Below are 22,458 nucleotides of genomic sequence, written 5' to 3'. Positions count from 1 at the left end.
TAACCACCCCAGTTAACCTGGTAAAAAAGCCACTTCCAGAAGGGATTTAGCAGAGTTCTTTCGTTTTCTCCCAAACGGTTAGGCTTTCAGAAGCTGTTCAGTCATTTGTTAGGCTGGTGTGAAGAATTCTGACAGTTTTACAGCCTTGGTTTTAGCACTCCAATAGCCTGCAGAACACGGTGCTAGATGCAATGCACCAGCATTTCTACTGCCTCTGGGAAGCCAAGGGTCCACACAGGAGGATTCAGTCCTGAATATCTGGAAAGTAAAATATTTTACTTTGACTTGAACCTATCTAAAAGAAACGCAAATCAATAGGGAGGAGAAACAGGCTGGGACCAGTGGGGGTGAAATGACCAGTATGGGCTGCAGAAGGGAGCTTGCTGTCAACCCAGCTGTCATTCAGCATAGTTGGGCTCTATTACACACTTGGAAGTACTGACAAAGTGGTCCTTCCACTCTCCTTAACCTTCACGCTCTCCTTTGCTGGGAGGCTTATCAGATCCTGCCAGCTGCCCCTGCCAAGGCAGGTGATGAGCTGACACTGTCCCCTTTCCTCTTCATTCCTTCTTGTCCACTACTCCTTCCTGCAATTCATCCATCCCTGCCCCCATTTAGACTGTAAGGTCTCTGGTGCAGAGACTTTTAATTTATATATGCATATACATACATACATATATGCATACACACACATACAGCACCTAGCACAATGGGCCCCAATTCCCTCTTAGGGCCTCTAGGTGCTACAATACAAATAAATAAAGCTACCAGTTTAAAAAGCCTTTGCAACCACCACACCTAATAAAACTGAGCTAGACAAGGCCAGGTACATCTGTAAGTTATACCTCACCTGGTCTACCCTTAATTTGCTCGTGTGTCTCCATTTGTAAGCTTTTTCCAGAACAATGGCGGTATAGCATCCAGTACAATGGGAGCCCCGATCTTAACTGGGGTAGGGGAAATGAGTGGACTAACTAGAAGTTTGACAGCCTGCTAGCAAAGGTGTTTGTTTTGTCCGGTGTGTAGCCAACTTGCAGGAGAGAGAACTCCATGGTGCCTAGCACAATGGAGCCCTGGGCCGTGACTAGTGCTCCGAGGCGCTACCATAAAAAAATAAAATAGATAAGTAAATAAGTAAATAAATAAATAAATAAAAATAAGAAGGAAGCAAGCCCTGGGGTAACTTCAAGCAACCCCACCACCAATTATAAATCTCTAAATCAGGTTTCTTGTTGTGTGAATACAGAGCTCCTGAAAGTGAGAAATTAGTAATCTTTAAATCAAGATTGGAGGTCTCTCTCCAAATGAGGGATGCTGTAGTTCAACCACAAATTTGGCCTGGTCCAGGAATTATTGGGGGGAAGTTCTATAGCCTATGACATGCAGGCAAGGCCAGATGATGATAATGGTCCCGTCTGGCTTTGAACATCTACAGCACTGGCTAGAAGCAGGAATAATGCAGATAAAGGTCCAAGTTCCCCAACCATGTACCACTGTCAATTCAGCACCCTCGTGGCCCTAATATTTCAACCCAGAGCTACTTCTATTCACGGAGCCCCAACAGCAGTGAGGTGTGCCGTATTGTCTCATTTTATGACGCAGCTAACCATCAGCTTGCAGGACCCAGGTCCCACACCTGCTGTGCTGGGGAGAGAACACACCTATCGCCCGTATCGTGAACCAGGTCTCTGGCAGTGAAAGGCTTCCACATTAACTTGCTTCTCCCCCGGTTGCCTTTCTGGGAATGCTATCTGTGATTTCTCTCCTTTCCAATGAATGGATACAGGAGGAAAATGATTTTTAGCCAACTGATTTCGTAAAGGTGTCCCAGAAGTAAAAGGCTAGGGCTGCAGGGCAAATGCATCTTCTCTGGTGCTGGTGACCCTTTTAAGGAATTAGAAGAGAAATCTATCACATTTACTCCTCATTGGATGGGGTCCAATAGCCAGACATGGCAGATTAATTTGATCCAAACATTATGAACATCTCAACTCTGGAAAAAAAAAATCTTAGAAAAGGAAATATTGTTTCAATATTTTCAATAGTTATCAAACAAGTAATTTAAAACAAAAAAGGACAAGGATGAGAAGCTAAGACTTAATCTGGCTACATGAGAGTCTTTGGAACATGAATCTCAAGGCATACAGAACAGTGCAGACAGATGACTTTTAGCAGAGGAAGTGTTACCTTTCTTCATTTGTTATTTCCATTATTTACTTTGGCTTTACCTGTCACAGTCGTCCTGCAAAAGTAACAGTTGCATCAACAAATATTTCTGCACAAGTGACAAGTAGAGCGTTAGCCCACAAATGGACCTCATCGTCCTTTCTCCATTCCAACATGCATACGTTACCTCACAGGCAGAAAATGTAATTGCTTCAAGGAAATATTTGAGCGTTCCTTGACATTACAGCTGTTGGGACTTTATGCACGCCAAGTGCATTTTTTGAACTGGCCGATTTGTAGTCCAGAGCGTTTTTCTCTTCTACAGCAATGCTAGTTATGGGATTTGGAGCCACAGAAAACCAATGTCAGAAACAAGAAAAGTACAGTAGTGTCTCTCCTGCTTTAATGTTGCTTCAGAAATCTTACAGAGGACTTCAGGGTTTAAAACAAACATTTTATTTAAAGAGACACTTCCAAGACAAAAAGCATTAATATTGTTAGAAGCCATCTTATATGCTACTAGCATTAGCAAAGATTATAGCGAAAGGATTTTTGAAGCTTTACTTTACTCTTCACCATTTCCCTATGGGGATGAGCATAATATAAAAAACCCCTATTGGTTCATACCTTTTAACCATTTTGCACTTCACTCAGCTCAGACAATGAAATTAAAACTAGCCAATATTACTTTTGTTAGTTGGTTACACATTCAAATTCCCATGTGCTGCCACAGTGCTGTTGGATTAGGTTTCCAAGACTGCATGTGAATGTTTAAATCCTGAGATATCTGCTTTCATTTAAAGGTGGTTATTAATTTTTAAAAGAGAGAATGTTCCTTTATCTACAGTAAATTTTAAAAAGCAACTTCACTTTTGAACTCAAGCAACCAGTACTTGACAGTGTTCCTTTAAATACAAGATGTATTCTTATCTTGGGGTCATTCAATATGTCAGACATCATGTCTTAGATAGACCCGCACAGCGTACAACTGCTTGAACTTTCGGCTTTTTCTCACACATTGCAATTCCAAGCCAATATCTACTGACTGGAATGTAAACCCCATAATTTAAAAGTCAGCTCTTCCTACTTTCAGCTCCAGCACTGAAGCGAGGAGGAGAGATGAAGTTCCAGTCTGTAGATCAAAGGCTCTCACCTTGCAACAAAGTGGCAGCCAGCAGCAGGAAGCTCCAGGATGCCTGATGTGATTGAAGCCTATTTTCAAATACGGCTCACAGTGTATTCATGGCAGGAAATACTTTTTACTCTGAACTGCAGATGACTAAGCTAGATGGGGAAAACTGTACTATTCCTTCACGAGACATCAACACTAGCTGACTTAACTGTGCCCATTTCATACGGGCGAGCAAAAACAATGCTATGGGTGAGACTATTATTGTAGGATGTACAGTTAAAGCAGCAATCATTTCAAATTTAGAACAAGAAAGAGCAAGCTTAGAAGTAAACAAAGGGGCAGGTAAAATAGGATGCTTTTTAGATACACAATAGGCATGTTTTAGAAGATTCCAGAGGGTTTATTTATATAATGCTTCGAACAGTGCTGCTTTACAAGACAGATAGTTTAGACAATTTCCTGCCCAGAGAAGCTTAATCTATATTGATTCAGGCTGTTTTCAGAGTAGGAGATAACATGAGAAAAAGGCATGGAGTTAAGAATGGGTCCGAGGACAAAGATTACAGAAAAAGGACCGGACCGAATGCTGGGCTAGGAGGGACAGTAGGAGAAAAAACCGGGCTGAGATGTAGGTCCCTACTGAGCTGTGCAGAGCCTTAAAGCAAAGGATGAATAATTTTACTCTTGTGGAAGGTAGGAGGGAGCCAATGAAGGGATCTGAAAGAGGGAATGAAATATATAGGCAGAGTGGAGGAGAAGGCTTTTAAAATTGTACCATTTTGTACAGGTTAGAGGCAGGGAGGAGTAGATGGCATAGGTTACAGTAGAAGTGAGAGAAAACCAATGCACAGTCACAGTTTTAGCAATGGGGACAGAGAAAAGGATTAGTTTTAGAGACTGTGGGTATTTTCCCCATGACTTGGGACACCAAACAGGATTTATTTGTATTTTGAGTTCACTCCTTAACCCATGTGTGTCCCCGCAACCCTAAGATAACCTAGCCAAATTCTGAGGGAAGGGAAAAGAAATACTGTCCATCAGGTGGGTTCTTCCTAGACATCTGTTTAAAACCCAAGATCTGGAAAATATTTTTCACAATGAGAGCCTTGAGAAATTACCTATTACTTTGGCTCATCAAAGCAAAGGTTAAACAGTGACTTGATCAAACAGTCTGTATGTACATATGCAGGCAGAAGATATCAGAGCTGTTTAATGTAGTAAACAGGGGTATAAAGAGATCCAATGGTTGGAAGTCGAAGGTACAAGAAGTCAAATTGGAAATAAGGCACAGGTTTTTAACAGTGAACCTGCAAGCAGCTTAGCAACAAGTGACATGGGTCCTTCCTCCCTCGAAGCCTTTAAACAAGTCTGGATAATTTTCTAAGAGATATACTATAGTTCAGTCAGATATTATAGGGACCAGCGAAGGAATTGTCAGGTGAATTTCTATGGCTTGTGTTATGTAGTGGTCAGATTAGACGATTGTTAAAGCCAGGAGGGACCATTAAGTCTATTAATCAATTATGTCAAACCATAAGAAACAGTCAAAAGCCATGAGTCCTGCATAAACACCGAAACTACAAGGCCACCCAGAACAACTGACCTCATTGTGCCCAGGTACTGAAAGATCATCTGCTCTTCCTAAATCCTTTGCAAAACATCCAGCAGGGAAGAACAGACTGAAAACACTACCTCGGACCACACTAGCTCAGTGCAGTCATCACTTTGCAGACCACAGTGCAAATGCTTGGGGCTTAGTTGAAAAGTAAATGCTGAAGTAGAGTCAGAGCTGACTGGGAAAGGGCAGGCCCCTCACAGAGAACGAACTAGGAGTGTGAGAAGTATGATGCATTGTCACCAGAATAGCAACCTTCCCGTAGGAAAGCTGCACTTGGTTTTGGCACATGTGCCCTTCTGCTCAGTGGTCAATCACAACACCAAAATAGAAGTCCCATCTCATCCATGATCTGACCCAATGAGATTTTGGGCAGAAAGTCCTGTCTGTTGGTTAACATGCTAATGAAGGAGGATCCCACGTACTTATAATGGATGAAGCTACTTCTACTGGTTGTTTGGAAGCTGTTATTACAAGACTTTATGACGCTCTCTTTTGGCCTGGTGTTTGATCATTTCCGAATGTTCCCTTTGGAAGGGGGTGTGTGTGCAAGCACACGCTAATGAACCTGGAGCTATTTTGCATTGTCCCTACCTGTGATGTGTCATTTCTATGAATGACGTAATAAACACGTTCCATCAGCACAAGCTATTCAGCCTTGACCCAGATAGTAAGTGGAACCTCTTGAGAGAGCTGTGATTAACAACTTGAGGAATGGATTAATTGAGCTGAAGACTGTCCAATTACTGCAGTGATTTTATCGCTTTTTTACAAATCGTGTCTCTGGTAAATATGTGGCATCCATAAGTGCTTTATTTTCTTTCAACAAGACCCAGTTCATAAAAAATTATGCCAGCTAGAAAAAAAAAACAGAGCTTTGCAAAAAGTTTGCAAGGTAGGAAAGGAAAGAAGGGAAGTAGCCAGATGGCTCACTGCTTGCACTGGCATAAAATGACTGCAGCCTATGCAGGCTGCAACAATTCTCAGACTGTGGTCCTCAGAGCTGCTTCTGTTCAATGGTAAAGCATCTGTCCATGCCTGACAGATACTTTGTTAGTCCAAGACACTTGAGTGTCCAGAGGCTTCTTTGTGTAAATGACGAACACCCCACCACCTCACTTTTTGCCCCCTGCGTGGCTGCTTCATTTTTTCTTAAATCAGTGATAAAATTTCTGATCCCAAGATTGGAGGGTGAGTAGCATACAGAAGGGCTGAACAGGACTGCAAAGTGGCCTGGAGACAGCATAGCAGAGGCAGATGCTGGCTAAAAGGAGAGACTGCAGTTCTTAGGCACGTCTATAATACAAATAAATAACGAAGAAGTGGTCCACCATATGAAAGGGTTAGTGCCGCTGTGACCTTGTGTAATGGCAGCTGGCTTATATCACACCTCCTTCATTTTCAGCCCAGATTAGGTACCTAGGATCCTTTATGATTTCAGAGGGAGGACATGAATGTTTCTAGGGTACTGTCAGCATCGTCTTCGCCTGGGAATGGTAGTCAAGAATAACAATCTCCTTTCTTTGACAAGTGCATATTATTCCTACTCAATGCAACCCTTATCTGCTGGCCCAGCATTTTGGCACCAACAGCGATGAGGGGTTGCAGCCTGCTAATAACTGAATATGCGATGTAGAGAAGGAAAAAGGAGTGAACAAATCTGATCAGCTGTCAGATAGACAAAGTTTAAGACTCATCTCTCATGAACGAAATGCAGAAAATGTTTGCACTGAACAACTGAGGGTCTGCAGATGCTGTGGTCTGTTCTGGTGCCAGCTTATGTTAATTACACACAGTTCTGCTGGTCTCCCTCGAGTGGTACTACTGAGAAGCTCACCTACCTAGGAAGACATTAGAAATAACACTAAGTTTACAACAGAGAAATAACAACGTCTGGTCAATTCAGGCTAAGGGGGAAACCTTCCCCACGGGTGGGCTATGCAAAATGTGTTGGTGGATCCTGCTTCCAAGGGAGCTCAGACCACAGAAGGCAGAACAATTGGCGCTAATTTTCCCCCTTCCTCCTTTTTTGTGGCAGTCTCTGCAAAGGCGCCATGGATTGAAATAAATAAATTCTCCCATCAACCCAGCTAGAGCTGCCCCTCTCCAAGTCATTGTTGACGTATACTGGTGGGAAGCCCCCGTTAAGTCTCTCCAGGATGTTTCAGCAACATTACATTTACTATATGGAAAAAAAGTAATAAGGGTAAAATAAGCCACATTACCTGCACGCTGGGTATAACTGGCATACCTGCTCGCTACTTCTGCAGTGCTGCCTGGGGTGTTTAGTTTTCCATAGATGTGGTAAGTTTCCTCCTTGTCTGCGATTTTAATTATACTTTGCACTTATGACCCCACCTTCCAGTCCTCTGCTTTAACCATGGACCCTTCATTTAATTTCCTTAAGTAAAAATATATATTCCTCTACCCCGATATAACACGAATTCGGATATAACGCGGTGAAGCAGTGCTCTGGTGGGCGGGGCTGCGCGCTTTGGTGGATCAGCACATCAGGCTCCGACACGCTGCTCTGAGTGGCGTTAAGGGTGCTGGGCCAGGGCTGAGGGGTTGGATAAGGGGCAGAGGGTCTCAGGGAGCGGTCGGGGGGGGGGGGGGGGGTGTTGGATGGTTCGGAGGCTCTGGGTGTGGGGTGGTCAGGGGATGGGGCGTTGGATAGGTTGTGGGAGTCCCGGGGTGGCCTGTCAGGGGGCGGGGGTGTGGATAGGGGTCAGGGCAGTCAGGGGACAGGGAGCAGGGGGGTTGAGTAGGGGGTGGGGTCCTGGGGGTGATTAGAGATGGAGGGGGCGGTCAGGGGACAAGGAGCAGGGGGGGTTGGATGGGTCAGGAGTTCTGAGGGGTCAGTCAGGGGGCGGGAAGTGACGATTAGTAACTGAAATGCTCGAGGCCAAAGAAAGTTTGATATAACGTGGTGTCACCTCTAACACGGTAAGATTTTTTGGCTCCTGAGGACCGCGTTATATCGGGGTAGAGGCGTATTTGGCTTCTCTGATTAATTTCCAAGAGTACTTGTGTAAAAAAGGGGGATTTTATGAGTCCGTCTTCTCCTGTGCCTGGCACATTTTCGTTCACTTGAGTCTGTGACCAACACTAAACTCCACTCACCTCCTCTTTGCTCCCCTTTATTGCTTCCTTCCAGTCTCTCCTCTCCAAGTAACCTGCAAGAGTTCTTGCATCACCACTACATTTGGAAGTGGCCTCTTTCTACCATCATATCCCCATGCTGCCAGCACGAGGCCCACTGTCCCAAAATCTATAGAGCTTTACATTCTCCCCCTCCCCACAAAGAGCCTTGAGATACTTTGCAAGAAGGATGCTACAATAAATTGTATGCACAATTTGTTACAACTGGAAGAAGTAACAACACATGAAATTATGTTTAAATAAATTCCTCTCATGCCCAGGAGGCCTCCAAGTGGGAGACTGCACTTTTATCATCATGAAGACAATCAATCGCAGTTCTATATTGCCACTTGCTTCTCCTTCCGCATTACTCATTCCCCCAGCACACAGTACAGACACAATCTGAAAGGAAATGGGAACTCCCAAGGGAAGAAAATAGCTTTGTGCACTTAAAATAATGATGTCACTTGAGGTCACAATGCAAATGGTTACGGATATGAGATCCGCAGTTTTCTCAATAGAGCTGGAACCTTGGGAGCTAGTAGAAGAGTTGCAATTTCTTTGTTAAAAGTGCTCTTCTAATCCACCTATACAGCTTGTTCCCAGAAACAACAGCTGCTCTACCTAATTAGCATGAATCGCCCTGTCTCAGAAGAACAATTGGGAATAATACAGTATTTGAGGTACTGACAAAAGGATACATTAATGGTATTGATTTGTTCAGCCACTTACAACCTTTGCTTATTATTCTATTATCTGCATGAAGTATTTGGATCACGGAGTTCTTTTGTATAAAAAGCCAGGCAAGAGGCATCAAGGAAAAGGGACAAATAACAACAGGGTTGTACTGACACATTCAGCTCCACAAAAGAAGTTGGATTCATAGTTAATATGCAGATGTGCCTGTTACAAACAACATATCCCAGAATGCAATTCTCCCTCTTGATCTGAGAAGGGAATGGTCAGGTGGGGACCTCGCAGTCTCTCCGTGTTGCAAATAGGGGCTGCTGCTGTTGGCCCTATTTTACATAATTTAGCTGTGACTCTTAAACTTGTGGCAAGCTGCCATGGCAACCCACAGCTGAGCAAAATTTGGACACCTGTCTTCAGTCATTACGTCCGACCCTGTGCACAGAGTGCTGTGTCCTTGAATGCTGTCAGCAATGGGGTTATGCTATTGTATGCTCTCTGTGGCTGCTTAATGTAGCTGTTTTCAAAACAATCCCACACCCATTGCATTTCCTTCGAAAAGTAAAATTAAACTGTCTATCGAAAAAGAAAAATCAGAATTTCAGGAGCACTATGTAGAGAAAGGAAGGCTACCCTCTATTGGGGCAGGGGTTAGATTGGAAACGCACAGATTTTGTTATCTTGAATGCTGAAGGCTCTGTCGTTCTCAACCAATATTGATTAGTGTTTCCTATACCTTTCCTTCCCAGCAGCAGAGCAATGCAATATCTGTCATGAATCAATGTCATTCAAGAGGTAGGCAGTAGGAGCTAATACCACGGCGTGTGCGGTCAGCCTGCCCTCTTTCCTCAAATGGATTAGTTCCTCAATTAACTTTGCTCTCCACCAAGCCACAGCCTGGAATCTAAATCCATCCTTAAAGCCAGCTCTCTAAGACGGGCTTAATGTTACCACATCAGGGGGAACATCATGCTGCATCAGCCTTGTGATGGGAATTCTGCATTAAACTGCTAGTCTTAGATCACTGGCAGAACCACATGCTCTAAATAAAGTTTATTCCGGAGAGTTGCTTGTGGTTTACAGGAATCCTGCCTGTTGGCTTACAGATGTTAATATGATAGCACAAATAAAGTTTAAGTGTTTTCTGCATTTTGAAGTAGACAACCTAATTAACGTCTACACAGAAACCCACAAAATCAGACAGACCAGAAGGAAACGGGAAGTCTGAGTTCCTCCCTAGTAGTACAGAATAAAATCTCAGGACTCTTGTGCACAAAACAATCTAGTGGCAGAAACAAAGATGAACAATTAGCACGAGGCAGAGGTTGGGCCAGTAGCCAACAGGCCATTTTTTACATGGCCACATGAAACTCTGATTTGACTGCCTATCCCACTCTCACTCCCTGCGTGCGACTGCTGTAGCTTGCTCAGCGGTCTCTGGAGATCGTGAAAGAGTTCCCCCCCTTTGCTACTCAACCGGGAGCCCGCCGGCAGATTTAAGCAGCAGCACAGCCTCCAGCAGAATAACATCTAGTCCTGGTCAACATCTCAGGAGAGGTGGGATTAGCAGAGGGGAAAGTGGGAGGAGAGGAGAGTCCTTAGAGATCTAACCAGGTTACTACATTTAATACAGGTTTCAGAGTAACAGCCGTGTTAGTCTGTATTCGCAGAAAGAAAAGGAGTACTTGTGGCACCTTAGAGACTAACGAATTTATTTGAGCATGAGCTTTCGTGAGCTACAGCTCACTTCATCAGATGCATACCGTGGAAACTGCAGCAGACTCTATATATACACAGAGAATATGAAACAATACCTCCTCCCACCCCACTGTCCTGCTGGTAATAGCTTATCTAAAAGCCATTTCCAGCACAAATCCAGGTTTTCTCACCCTCCACCCCCCCACACAAATTCACTCTCCTGCTGGTGATAGCCCATCCAAAGTGACAACTCTTTACACAATGTGCATGATAATGAAGTTAGGCCATTTCCTGCACAAATCCAGGTTCTCTCACTCCCTCACCCCCCTCCAAAAACCCACCCCCATACACACACAAACTTGAGTTTGTGTGTGTATGGGGGTGGGTTTTTGGAGGGGGGTGAGGGAGTGAGAGAACCTGGATTTGTGCAGGAAATGGCCTAACTTCATTATCATGCACATTGTGTAAAGAGTTGTCACTTTGGATGGGCTATCACCAGCAGGAGAGTGAATTTGTGTGGGGGGGTGGAGGGTGAGAAAACCTGGATTTGTGCTGGAAATGGCTTTTAGATAAGCTATTACCAGCAGGACAGTGGGGTGGGAGGAGGTATTGTTTCATATTCTCTGTGTATATATAGAGTCTGCTGCAGTTTCCACGGTATGCATCTGATGAAGTGAGCTGTAGCTCACGAAAGCTCATGCTCAAATAAATTCGTTAGTCTCTAAGGTGCCACAAGTACTCCTTTTCTTTCTACATTTAATACAGAACATCATCAATATTTTGTCAGGGGACAGCTCCTCTCCCCCCATCTCTCTCCTTCAAATCCCAATTTTTCCCCGTGTCCCTTCTGCAGTTCAATATCTCTTGCCTGCCCATGGTGCTGCTGTGTTTTGGGCCAGGGAAAGTGAGGCAGAGAGGGCGCCATCAGAAAGGCAGGGATGGAGTGTGGGGGCATTCATGCCTAACTTATAAATGCCCCCCAGGCTCCAGGACAGGAGAATTTCCTCCCCAACAATAGACCTGCTCAAAGAGTAAACCATACAATATTTCACAGAGAAGAAAAAGAAATCTCCTGAAATGCGGTTGCCAGCAGGAAGGTGCTAGTACCCAATTAATTCATGAAATAGCTCTGCTGTTACTAGTACTAGGATGGCTCCTTGCTTCAAGAAGCAAGGACCATTTCTGACTGTGTTAGGAGATGATATAATTGAACTACTGTAGCTCACATCAAAGGCTACTTTGTGACACTTGCCTCTCCTTATGGGGCTGTCTAGCATCAGCCACTGTATGTTTTAGAATTAAGAGAAATATCAGCATGAGATCTAAGCTTGGAGGGAAAACAATTGCAACTAGGACAGTAGATAATTTATCTGGTGCTGCTGCAATTGAGGTCACTTCTACCATGCAGTCTTGCACTAAAAATCCGAACAAAACCAAAACCCCTCAAGACTGCACCACTGAGCACATGGATCTCCATCTGATCATCTGACACTAGGTCACCTCTGGATTTAGCTCATTGCATCCAAGTGTCTAAATGAGGGAGACTCTAAAGGGAAAAGGTTACCTGCTAAGGGAAGTGGAAAAAAGGTCTTAATTAATTACACCATCTAAATCTCCATTAGCTTGACTTCTAAATTTGATTCAGAGAACATACATTTTCACACCCAGAGAAATCCGATGAAGTGAGCTGTAGCTCACGAAAGCTCATGCTCAAATAAATTGGTTAGTCTCTAAGGTGCCACAAGTACTCCTTTTCTTTTTAGAGAAATCTCTCTTATTCTAGAACCTACAGCTTCGTATATACATGTCTCCTCTCTAGGCTTCACTAAAAACTGTCTTGACATCCTCATAGCAGATCAAATTCAGAGGTCTATAGTCATTGCCCGTAATTCTGATACAGTGAAGCCTTAATAGCTGGCAGAGAATTCTATAGTACATTACTGCAACTGCAGGCTGTATCTTTGGGGACCATATTGTGTTAAGTATATGGGATGGTTTATGGATGCAACTCCAGGTAGGGAGGATTGCCACAGCTCCGCCAGAAACTAAGAATTGTGTGCTTGTGTGGGGTGATTATGGGGAATCACTCAACTTGCAAACCATGCCCCCAGCCCTCCTGGGAGGTACCACCCCTGGGGAGGCTCGCATATGCTGTCTCAAATTGAGACCAACAGATGAAGAAAGGACTTTTGATATAAGAAGGCTGGGATTAAACTGAGTCAGGGCCTTCCTTCTGATCCAGCAAATGGACAGGCCTTTTCATTCAAGGGGGCTCCCGACCCTTGCAGAAGGGGTTGAAAAGACTTTGGCCTACTAAGGCCTTGTAAGACTGATGGCCTCTGGAAAGCTTTCATCATGCATACAGGAACTTTTATCGTTTATCAGTTTTCGCTGTAATGCTTTTATCTTAAGAATAAAGGTGCTTGCTGAGAAAAAGCTGTGTGGTAACTTGTACCTCTGGTCATAGCCCTTGGAGAGACAGCAAGGCACAAGTGCTGGCCTTTAGGCAGACTGGACACAGGTGACAGCTGGAGACATGACACCTGACTGGGCACCCCTGGATTAGACTGTAGGGGCAGTGGGTAGGAATACAGGAGCAGTTACCCTGAAACTATGACCATTACCATCCAGTCCCTAGATGTGATGACAATTCCTAGCCAAGTATGAAATTTTGCATACCTTAACTTTTGCTTCCTTGCGGTAAGGTCGAGAGCAGGAGAAAGAAAATTTCTAAACCCTATTACGTGCTCCAAATCACAACCACCAGGTGGGTGAAGGAAACCAGGGTGTATTGGAGTCAGCAAGTCTCCTGTGATCTCTCACCTACCTACCTAAAGTTCCATCTTGGAACGCAAATAACTAGCTCCATTGCTAAATTTTACACAAATGCTCTATTATTTACACAACCATTTTATCTGAAACGTGGGCAGGACAAACCTAAGATACTGATGAAGATTTCAGCACAGAAAAAAGGAATTAGAAATGGGAAGTAGGTGGCCTAAGCATCATTAAAACAATACAGAATCTTGTGGAAATCACATAGGGCACTGCTGTCTTCCAATGGATATCAAACTTTGAGATTTAACCTTGGGATTACTTTGTTCTCCTTTTTCCACCTTATCGAAGCCCTGTCTTGTTCTCATAGGCTTGAGGTACCAGCTCCACTTGTTATAGTTTCTGGTGAGGATGAGCTGGAAATACCCTATGAACACTTAGGTGCACACGCATTGACAGCAGTGTTGAAGAACACCTCATTATCAAGTTATTTACAAATAAGAGGCAAAGTCCCTGCACCGAGGATTTTACAGTCTGACACAGTGATAAAAACACAAAAGGAGCATCAGAATATATGTCAAGCAAATATAGTAGAATTAAAATCATATCAAGGCTATAATTTCATTAAGGGGTCAGGGTAATAAATCATAAGTAAATGCCTGTGGTTTGTTACCAGAACCAGGTGATAGTATTTCCACAGAACTAACTACAGCACATTTGTGTGTGTTTTTTAAAATATGGTCCCACAGTATTTTTACTTGAGAAAAAGCTAAACGTTTTACTGCACTAGCTATGTTTAAGCCAACCCCTGACTCTGCGGAATTATCGAAAACTCCAGGAGGCTCTTCCTATTTTTAAACACCCATTCCTGAGCACCTACTTTCCAGCTACCATGCTTCTGTCACAAGACATAATGGGACACCCTTCCAAATATGGAGGACATTCAGTGGCTGAACAGGTTAATGATTTTGAATACAATCCTGTCCCAGGATGTAGCATTCTACCCATGCAGCATTCCCAACCACTGCTTGCTCGGGAAGTAAAAGTTGTGTTCATGCTGAGTATATATTTTAACTGAGCTCATTTGAACCAGGATTCCCAGAATGGCACGTGGTTACTATATGTCTGAATATCCATAGAGAAAACAGACAATGGATTAGTCTACTGTCAGATCAAGGGACTGAGTTTGACATTAGAACAACTGACTATGCTTTAACAACGTTAAAAAAAAAAAAGTTAATGCCACTATCCTTTTGCCACATCTGCAGTAGGACTAGAATCCTGACCTCTAAATGGCCCATGCTGTGCAAGGACAGCTACTGAATATTTATATAGCACTATAACTTTGCCCAGAGCATTGAAAAGATTAAAAAGACAGTCCCTGTCCTGAAGAGTTCAAGACCTAAACCAGTCAGAAAATGAAGGAGAGACAAGACAAGAAGCAGGGGAATGAGGGTTAAAACAAAAAGAGGTGAGCCACACTGAACTGTGAGTACATCTTGTGAGTCTGACAGTTTTTAAAAGTAGCGGCAGTTGACAAGGACGAACAAACAGCTCCAATGGCTCAAGACATCAAGTTAGTCCCATTGTGCTCCATGTCGATTAACGTTCCTCCTAAAATTCTTGGCACAGCCAGAAGCAAAGATTGGAGTCCAAACATATGTGTTAGATAGATAATCTATATCTATCTATCTATGACGGACTGTATTTCTACCAAAAAGAAAAGGGGTACTTGTGGCACCTTAGAGACTAACAAATTTATTAGAGCATAAGCTTTCGTGAGCTACAGCTCACTTCATAGCTCACGAAAGCTTATGTTCAAATAAATTTGTTAGTCTCTAAGGTGCCAGAAGTCCTCCTTTTCTTTTTGCGAATACAGACTAACACGGCTGCTACTCTGAAACCTGTATTTCTACCAAAACTCTGGTGGGAGTTCTCCTCAAATCTCTCTCAATTAGTGTGTCCAATGTGCCTGCTTAGTTAACACTCAAACTTAAGTTGTGGGAGTCCCTCCCTCTTGACCTACCAGAAAGGATGGTGTCACTTTTTGGCTCTGAAGAGTTGTATCAAGGTGAGATAAGTATTTCATGCTGATAAAATGCTATGCTTATGAAAGTCATTGGGGATGAAATCCAGCTGCTGTCTTGAACTAAGCTGATGCTTTAGCTCAACAGTGCAATCGTTTGCATATATGAATGAGCCCACCAGACACATACTTGCTTAACTAAGCAGGCACAGCGTCTACTCTAGTTAAGAGCTATGTCTGAGGAGAAATTCCGCCAGAGTTATGGTAGAAATATGATCGTCAGACTTGTCAAGCGAATGCACTGCTGAGCTAAAGCCTCAGCTTAGCTCAGGACAACAGCTGGATTTCACCTCAATGACTTTTACAAGCCTAGCATTTTATCAGCACTAAATATTTATCTCATCTTGATGCACCTCTTCAGAGACAAAGGTGACACCACCCTTTCTGGAATGTCTTCTCAAGAGGGAGGGACTCCCCTAGCTTCCATTTTAGAAGCCCCAGTGTAGTAATAGAAAGGAGGTCCCTCTTAAGCAACAGGTTGTCTGGGGCACGGTCAGATTTGTCAACTGTTTAACAAGTTGTCTCAACTGATTGGAGTAACAGACATGAGTGTCACAGCACAGAATCCCATAGCATACTGCACTCCTTTGGCAAGCTTTCATTTTAAAAAAAACCATCATTCTGTGTTAATGCAGAGACTCACCTAGTTTCACTTGAAGTGGGGATGGTTTATAGTTCATGGCTACAGTCTCTCCCTCCCTTGTATCACAGTCTCTGTCTGAGATAGATGCAGCGGTTGGATCCTGTTAAAAAAAACAACCAAACAACCAACCATCAGACACGGCTTAGTACACACAGATATGCAGTCATTTCTCTAATTCGCTGCTGATTGAGTCCACCAGCATCCAAGTTTGGTAGGACAGAGGCACAGCTTTGTATTTTACATCATTTAAACCCAGAGACTCTACAGAACTGTGGAAACCATTTAATAAGTTTAGGGCACTATTTGAAAAAAATCCGTTTTTAACACGCTTAGATGATAGATTGTCCAAGATAATACGGAGATTTTCTGTCACCAGTTCAAATCCAGGCCAGGTTGGTAGTAACCCAAAGTCATTACCATCTGATGGTTGTTTGGTGACCTGTGTGAAATGCCATGGTCATTTCAGTCAAGTTCGTAGGTAACACGTCCGTATTTATGACTAGCACTCTGGTGGCACACCCCGGGAAGGCCAAGGATTGACTGGACATGGAGGTTGAACTGCTGGTCCCTGGATGACAGGGGGTCAAGAAACCCTTACTGCCTGTGTTGTACCCATTTTGCAGACAATTGAGTAGGTCAGTCTTCAGCATCTTGCAGCTGCACTGAAATTCTCTTGGAGAACCCTGGATGTCCCATCCACCAGGCCCATTTGCGGAAAATCCAGGCAGTATTGTATGGTATAGTCTTTCCGCAAACCCCTCTAACATACAGGTTGCTTATTTGCACAATCCCAAAAGATCTAAAATCCATTCACTGCAAACTTCAAAGCTGTTGAAATCATCTTTGTAGCAAAAATTGCTTTCAATAAGGTCAATTTCTTCCCATCTAGGAGTTAGAAACTAAGCTGAAGACGTATGAAAATTCCAATTTAAAACAGACAGAATTACATGGGAAAACATGTGCTTAATATTAAATTCAAATATTCCAGGGATACTAAATACTGGAATATGCCATTTCAGATAAGATAGTTATTTTCATACTCTCCACTTCTTGAAATTTGCATTACGAAGTTTTGGGTTTTGTTAACCAACCCTCCGCCAAACAAAAAACCCTGCATAATTTGGCACTCTGGGGAGACTGTCAGTGGCAAAGAAAGAGGCTGGTATACTCTGCCAACAATAAAAGAAGATCCTTTAGTGAACAATTCCTTGACGCAACGGCAATAGCACCGAGCTGAATACCCACCCTTCAGCACGAGGTCTCCCTCACTGTGCGCCGAGTATGTTTTGCCTTCTGAATAAAGCACACTCATGAAATAAAAGTATGTCAGTCCATTCAGGATCAGTCTTAATAGAACTGGGACCTTTTACAAAATTTAAGGTGGCAATATTTTACCAAGACACTATTTATTTGTGTTCTCTCAGCTATCATTGCTTTTTACTACTACTAGTATTTTATGCTTACAGTACCTTTCACCCAAGGATTTCAAAATACTTTACAAATAAAGCTGTAGAACACAACTCATTTTACCTTCCGCTAATGCCACCACATCTGGGAAGGAATGTAGCAGCTGTTTAACAGCCCACAACAACAGTTTAGGACAGGTAGTGAAGAAAATATTGTCTCCGGTTTAGTTAGGCCCAGTAGAAATATCCAAGTGGATTTTAGGAATGACATGAAGGTTGAAAAAGTTCTACTCCTATGAAGAAAGACGACAGCTCTTTAATAACCTCAACTGGTCCGGGCCTGTTTTACAATCACAACTGAAAGGCCGATTATCTAGATAACTTTATAAAACAGAATTGGTCTTTAAAATCCACCTACCTACTTAATTTGGTCATGTTACAATGGAAGTTGTGTGGCAGGTCATTGACTGGAACACATGGGTTATAAAGATTACTTTTTCACAAGTCAGTTTTCCCGTGGTACTAAAAACCTATGCAAAAGGGAACATATGACAGGGGTTCTGATGAAATATTTAGCTTTGTAAAGCTGCTGGAGAGTGATAGCAAATTTTTTTACATTAAAAGCAGCACCTGATCTGCTCAGCATAGAAATTAACATGCTGAGGGTGCAGGAGTTCCCCATGCGCAACCAACAACCAGTTTGCCGTTGCCACCTTGGCCTCCCCCTGGTGGAGGCTAACACTGGAAATTAGCTACCCAGCATCAAACTGGGAGGGTCACACAAGGAAATCAGTTCACAGCATGAACAAACTAAGGCTTAGACTGAAACTTTTCCATTTGCAGTGTTTTAAGATTAGTAGGTCAATGGTAGATTGAGAAGAAAACAGGCTTATGTTATGGGGCTCTCTGTCTGAACAACAGTCACTGTCAACATCAACAGCCTCAAAGCACACGTCCAGCCTTCTCCTCTCTAAACCTAAAACTTAAGGAAAACAGTCAAAACAAGAGATAATTTTCCTAATGCATGCGTGTGTCCAGGGCTTGTAAGAGCAGAAGCATTTTAGCATTTGCATATCATTTTATACACTTTGTGCAGCAACACACAAGACACCATAGTAACAAACTGTACTAAAAACATGAAGGATTCTTCCTGGTATTTCTGTTGGAATTGTCTCTACATAAAATGGAATGCTCTGCTACTGTGCATTTTGAACAGATTACTCCATACAGCCAGAGAAGCACTGACTGGATTAATTAGCCCTTTGCTCAACAAAATACCTGCAAGCACACTGGAATACTACCACATGCATTTGCTATTCTAATGGATTTCAGGTGTGTTTGTTTTTTTACAGAATTCTATAGATCGAGGCAAACATTCTATACTCCGATTTTGAAATTACAGCTATGTTGTGTAACTGATTGTAGGTCACATTATATTATTTCGGTTTGCTGATTGACCACAATTCTTCTAAGAAGAAGGAAAACTTGAAGCCATGGCAAGAATTGTTGGCTAGTAGCAGAGTTTAATTTGAAGTTTTCTCACCACACTCTCACAACATAATTGTGTGCGCACAAAACAGCAGTAGCTTAACTGTGGGGTCAGATTCTTGGGAGGTTTGTTTACTTCTCTGGCAATGGGGGGGATTAGGAACCTTATCCTCTTGCTAAACTAAGCTCTGTCCTAGCCTTACGAAATATGCCATTTCTGGTTAAAAATTCATTTTTGCAAGCTTCTGCGTGAGTAACCATTGCTTGAACATTCACTGAGCGCAAATACAGAAGGGGCAATGAGACTGGCTGAAACAAAGCTTTTTTCAGGTTTTTAAGGAATGCTCAGGGTTCTCTCCCCCCTCCCCAGTATTTAACCAGCTTTACTAAGAATGCAAGCTCTGCCATATCAGACCAGACCAATGGTCCATTTAATGTGACATTCTGCCTCTTACTGTGGCCAACATGGAATGCTTCAGTGGGAGGTGAAGAAAAGAACTGATGAACCTCACAAATTGTGCAATCTTGTATATGGGACAACAGAACTGTGCCATGGGCATTAATATGCTATTAGGATACCTTGTAAAGTGCATTCTCCTTTCCCTCTCCTCCTCCCTTGACATCCTGCAGGCCTGAATGTCTCTCCTACCATCCAACCCATGATACCTTCAGGGGAGAGCCAGCCCGCTTTGATCGGCCCCTGCACACGGACATTAACTCCATTTTGCTGACAGAGTTCCCATCATGTTTAGCTGTCCCCTTCAAATGCTGCTAGCTTGTGTTTTATTTCACTTAACACTATATTTAGCTCTGTCTGCTCACGCACTCCAATCCTAAGAAGCAGCCCTATTTAAGACAGTCGAAAATGTAAACATTTCCTCGCTCTGCTCCCTTTGGTAAATATTTTGAACAATTGGGAATTTTTGATTTTGATGAGAAGATGGGGAGAGCTCTCCCACCCTCAAATGATAAAGAAAGGAGTGATATGCACAGCTTTACCAATTACTTTACTCAGCAATTCAAAGATGCTAGTTTGATAATCAGAGGCTGATTCATTGTGACCCAGTTGCTTATTAATGTCACGCAGATCGTTTCCACCTAAAAATAGCTGGATGTGCTTGCATACAAGACAATCTGCCAGCATATTGTAAGCAATTTCACATTTGTCTCCATGAGCGACCAGTGAAACAGAGAGCCTCTTTGCTTCCAAAGGCTGTTCTCCTGGGCTCATACACTCTGCAAACACACACAAGGAGGGACAGTTGAACACATTTTGCTTAGCTTTAAAACCATTCAAACAGAGTCTGAAAATTCAGCAGATGTTATCAGCTCCTGGCTCTTTGTTTAGGAGAGAATGAAAAAATGGGCAGAATGGCAAAGACAAAAACCCAGTATGTACCCCATACCACAGGGTGCCCACTTATGCCAGCTCAACTTTCAACAAGCAAAGGAGTTTCTGCCATACTGATTGTGTCACACAAGGTTCTTTTGAGCTAGAAAATAACCCCCCTATGAACATCTGTGCCTTCTGCTATTCTGCTCCATATGCTTAGAATGCCCTTCCCAAACTCATTTGCTAAGCACCCACCCATGCAACATTCAAATCCTCCTAAAAATCAATTTCTGCAGCATCATATGGAAAACTCTTTGGGGGCAGAGACTCTTCGGGGTGTGTGCACACATACGGACAGTGCTTCACACAATGCGCCTCTCAGTATTACTGCAATACCAGTATCAAATGTACTGAAAAACGGAGCGTTCACACTGTAAGAACTCCGGACCTACCACGATGTACATCTGTCTAAATGAATAACTTCCCTTCCTGAGGCAGGTTACCTCTTTTCTTGCTTGTCAAGTCTGCCATTTAGATTTTAAGTACTTTGGGACAAAGAAAAGAACTGTCTGTTTTCTGTGAAGCACCTAGTACACGTGGGGCAATACCCCCCGCCCCCAAATAACTTATCCTTAGAAACAATCATGGGTTTAAGTGACAGGAAAAAGGTTCAAGAATTCATGCTATAAATTTGTGAAGACAAGTTCTAGCTTTAAAAAGCTTCTCAAACCGTAGGCAATTCACTAATCTCCACTAGCAAGTGTTCAAACCGTCATATACTCTCAGGCGGGGTAATCTATTTTTTGTCAAGGTCCAGATTTCTTGGTCAAGGTATTGTCAAGGTCCAAACTCCAGAGAAAATAATACAAAAACAATAATAATACTGATAAGTAGTAGTAAATAAAAAGATGTTATGGTCCATTCAAAAGCATCTGGCCTTCCAGATTTGGCCCACAAGCTGCCTATTGACTATCCCTGCTCTGGGGAATCACAAGCAAATACTTCCTGGCCAAGAGACAAGCCTTCCACCTCTAACCAAATGAAATCCAGACCAGGCCAGCAATTTCTGTAACCTGTCACCACTCAGCAGTTACTGCATGCTGCTAAGTGGCCTGTGACATCAGGCAGTCTGTCTGGTTTGAAGTGAACAGACATTCGAACGATTAACCAACTGGCACTCTTGTTGGCGGAGTCAGGCGTGCCACAGAAATGCCTCAGAGCACGGGAGGTATTGGCAGGGTGGAGTCAAGAAAGCGTGAACTGCAAAGGCCCATGCTGTGGGTAAAGAAAGGACTTCAGCTTTCAGACCTTCTCCACCTGGCAGGTTTCAAATTCTTTTGTATAAATATCAAGTGGATGATGCTGGCTAGGATATTAGGGTTACCCCAGAGCTTGGAAAAAAAATTCAACACTGGCCTTAAGGCTAAGCCTATGAGCTCAGGTGAAGGCAGTCATGCTGCAATGCCTCTTCCTCCTCCCTGTGCTTATTTAAGTTTACATTGGTACATCTTGACTTCCTCCTAAAAACCAAACTCTGTCCCCAATTAATGCTCCTTCAACTCCCCAATACATCTATTAATGCTGAGTTTCTCTACTGCTGTTGCCCCTGCTATCCCCCTTGTACCTTACTCCTCTTCATGCACTCAGCTCCATTCCTCATTCCCAGCCTGTGAAAACAGCAACAACTCTGGGATGCTCTGTAATGCCCCCAGTCACTGTTCCCTCTTTGCCCCAAACCAGAAAGAGTCAATGGCTCCTAGCTCTACTCACCCAAGCAAAATTTCAGCTTACCCTGGGAGAGTCAAGTTTTTCAAACCCTGCATTAACCTCCTGTAGCGAGGCAGAGTGGCCACTACACTCCCCTAGGTGGGCAGAGTTAAATCTGTCCCCCCTCACTGGAAGTCCTGGGGCAGGACAGGAAGTATAAAAGGAGTGCCAGGAGCTCAGTTAGGGCTGAAGCACTGGAGGGAGCAGATGTCTCTTCCAGGGAGCTGGGATATCAACAGGATCCTGGACTAGATCCTGAGTGGAGCTGCACCCTGTGGCTGGGGGAGACAGACGAGTACTCTGAGGAGCTGCCGGGACCGCCATCAGACGAATGCCCTGAGGAGATGTGAGGACTGCCAGCAGCCGAGGAGACGGAGGACCTTTGGACTACATGGCCCTGCACAAAGACTGTGGTAGGAAGTAGCCCAGGGGAACCAGACTCTGGTCCAGTTCTGCTGCTGGAGCGCGAGTCAGAGTACTGCGGTGGGATTCTCCGCTGACCCAGTGCCTGAACACTC

General features: G+C 43.4%; 1 protein-coding gene across 5 annotated transcripts in view; it reads right to left on the bottom strand.

Annotated features, from left to right (window-relative positions):
- Positions 1 to 22,458, bottom strand: part of FAM219A (family with sequence similarity 219 member A) — a 144,060-nt gene that overhangs the window by 44,696 nt on the left and 76,906 nt on the right. For all 5 annotated transcript variants that reach the window (XR_013346101.1, XR_013346102.1, XR_013346100.1 and 2 more), the window contains exon 2: positions 15,947 to 16,046. Coding sequence is in view for 2 of the 5 variants with exons in the window: in XM_077816602.1 (XP_077672728.1) it covers positions 15,947 to 16,046 (100 nt within the window). In the remaining 3 variants the exon portion in view is untranslated. The remainder of the gene's footprint in view (positions 1 to 15,946; positions 16,047 to 22,458) is intronic.

Source organism: Eretmochelys imbricata, chromosome 5, assembly GCF_965152235.1.
Source record: "Eretmochelys imbricata isolate rEreImb1 chromosome 5, rEreImb1.hap1, whole genome shotgun sequence".
NCBI lineage: Eukaryota > Metazoa > Chordata > Testudines > Cheloniidae > Eretmochelys > Eretmochelys imbricata.
The sequence above is the reverse complement of the archived record's forward strand: the minus strand, read 5'-3'. Positions and strand labels throughout refer to the sequence as shown.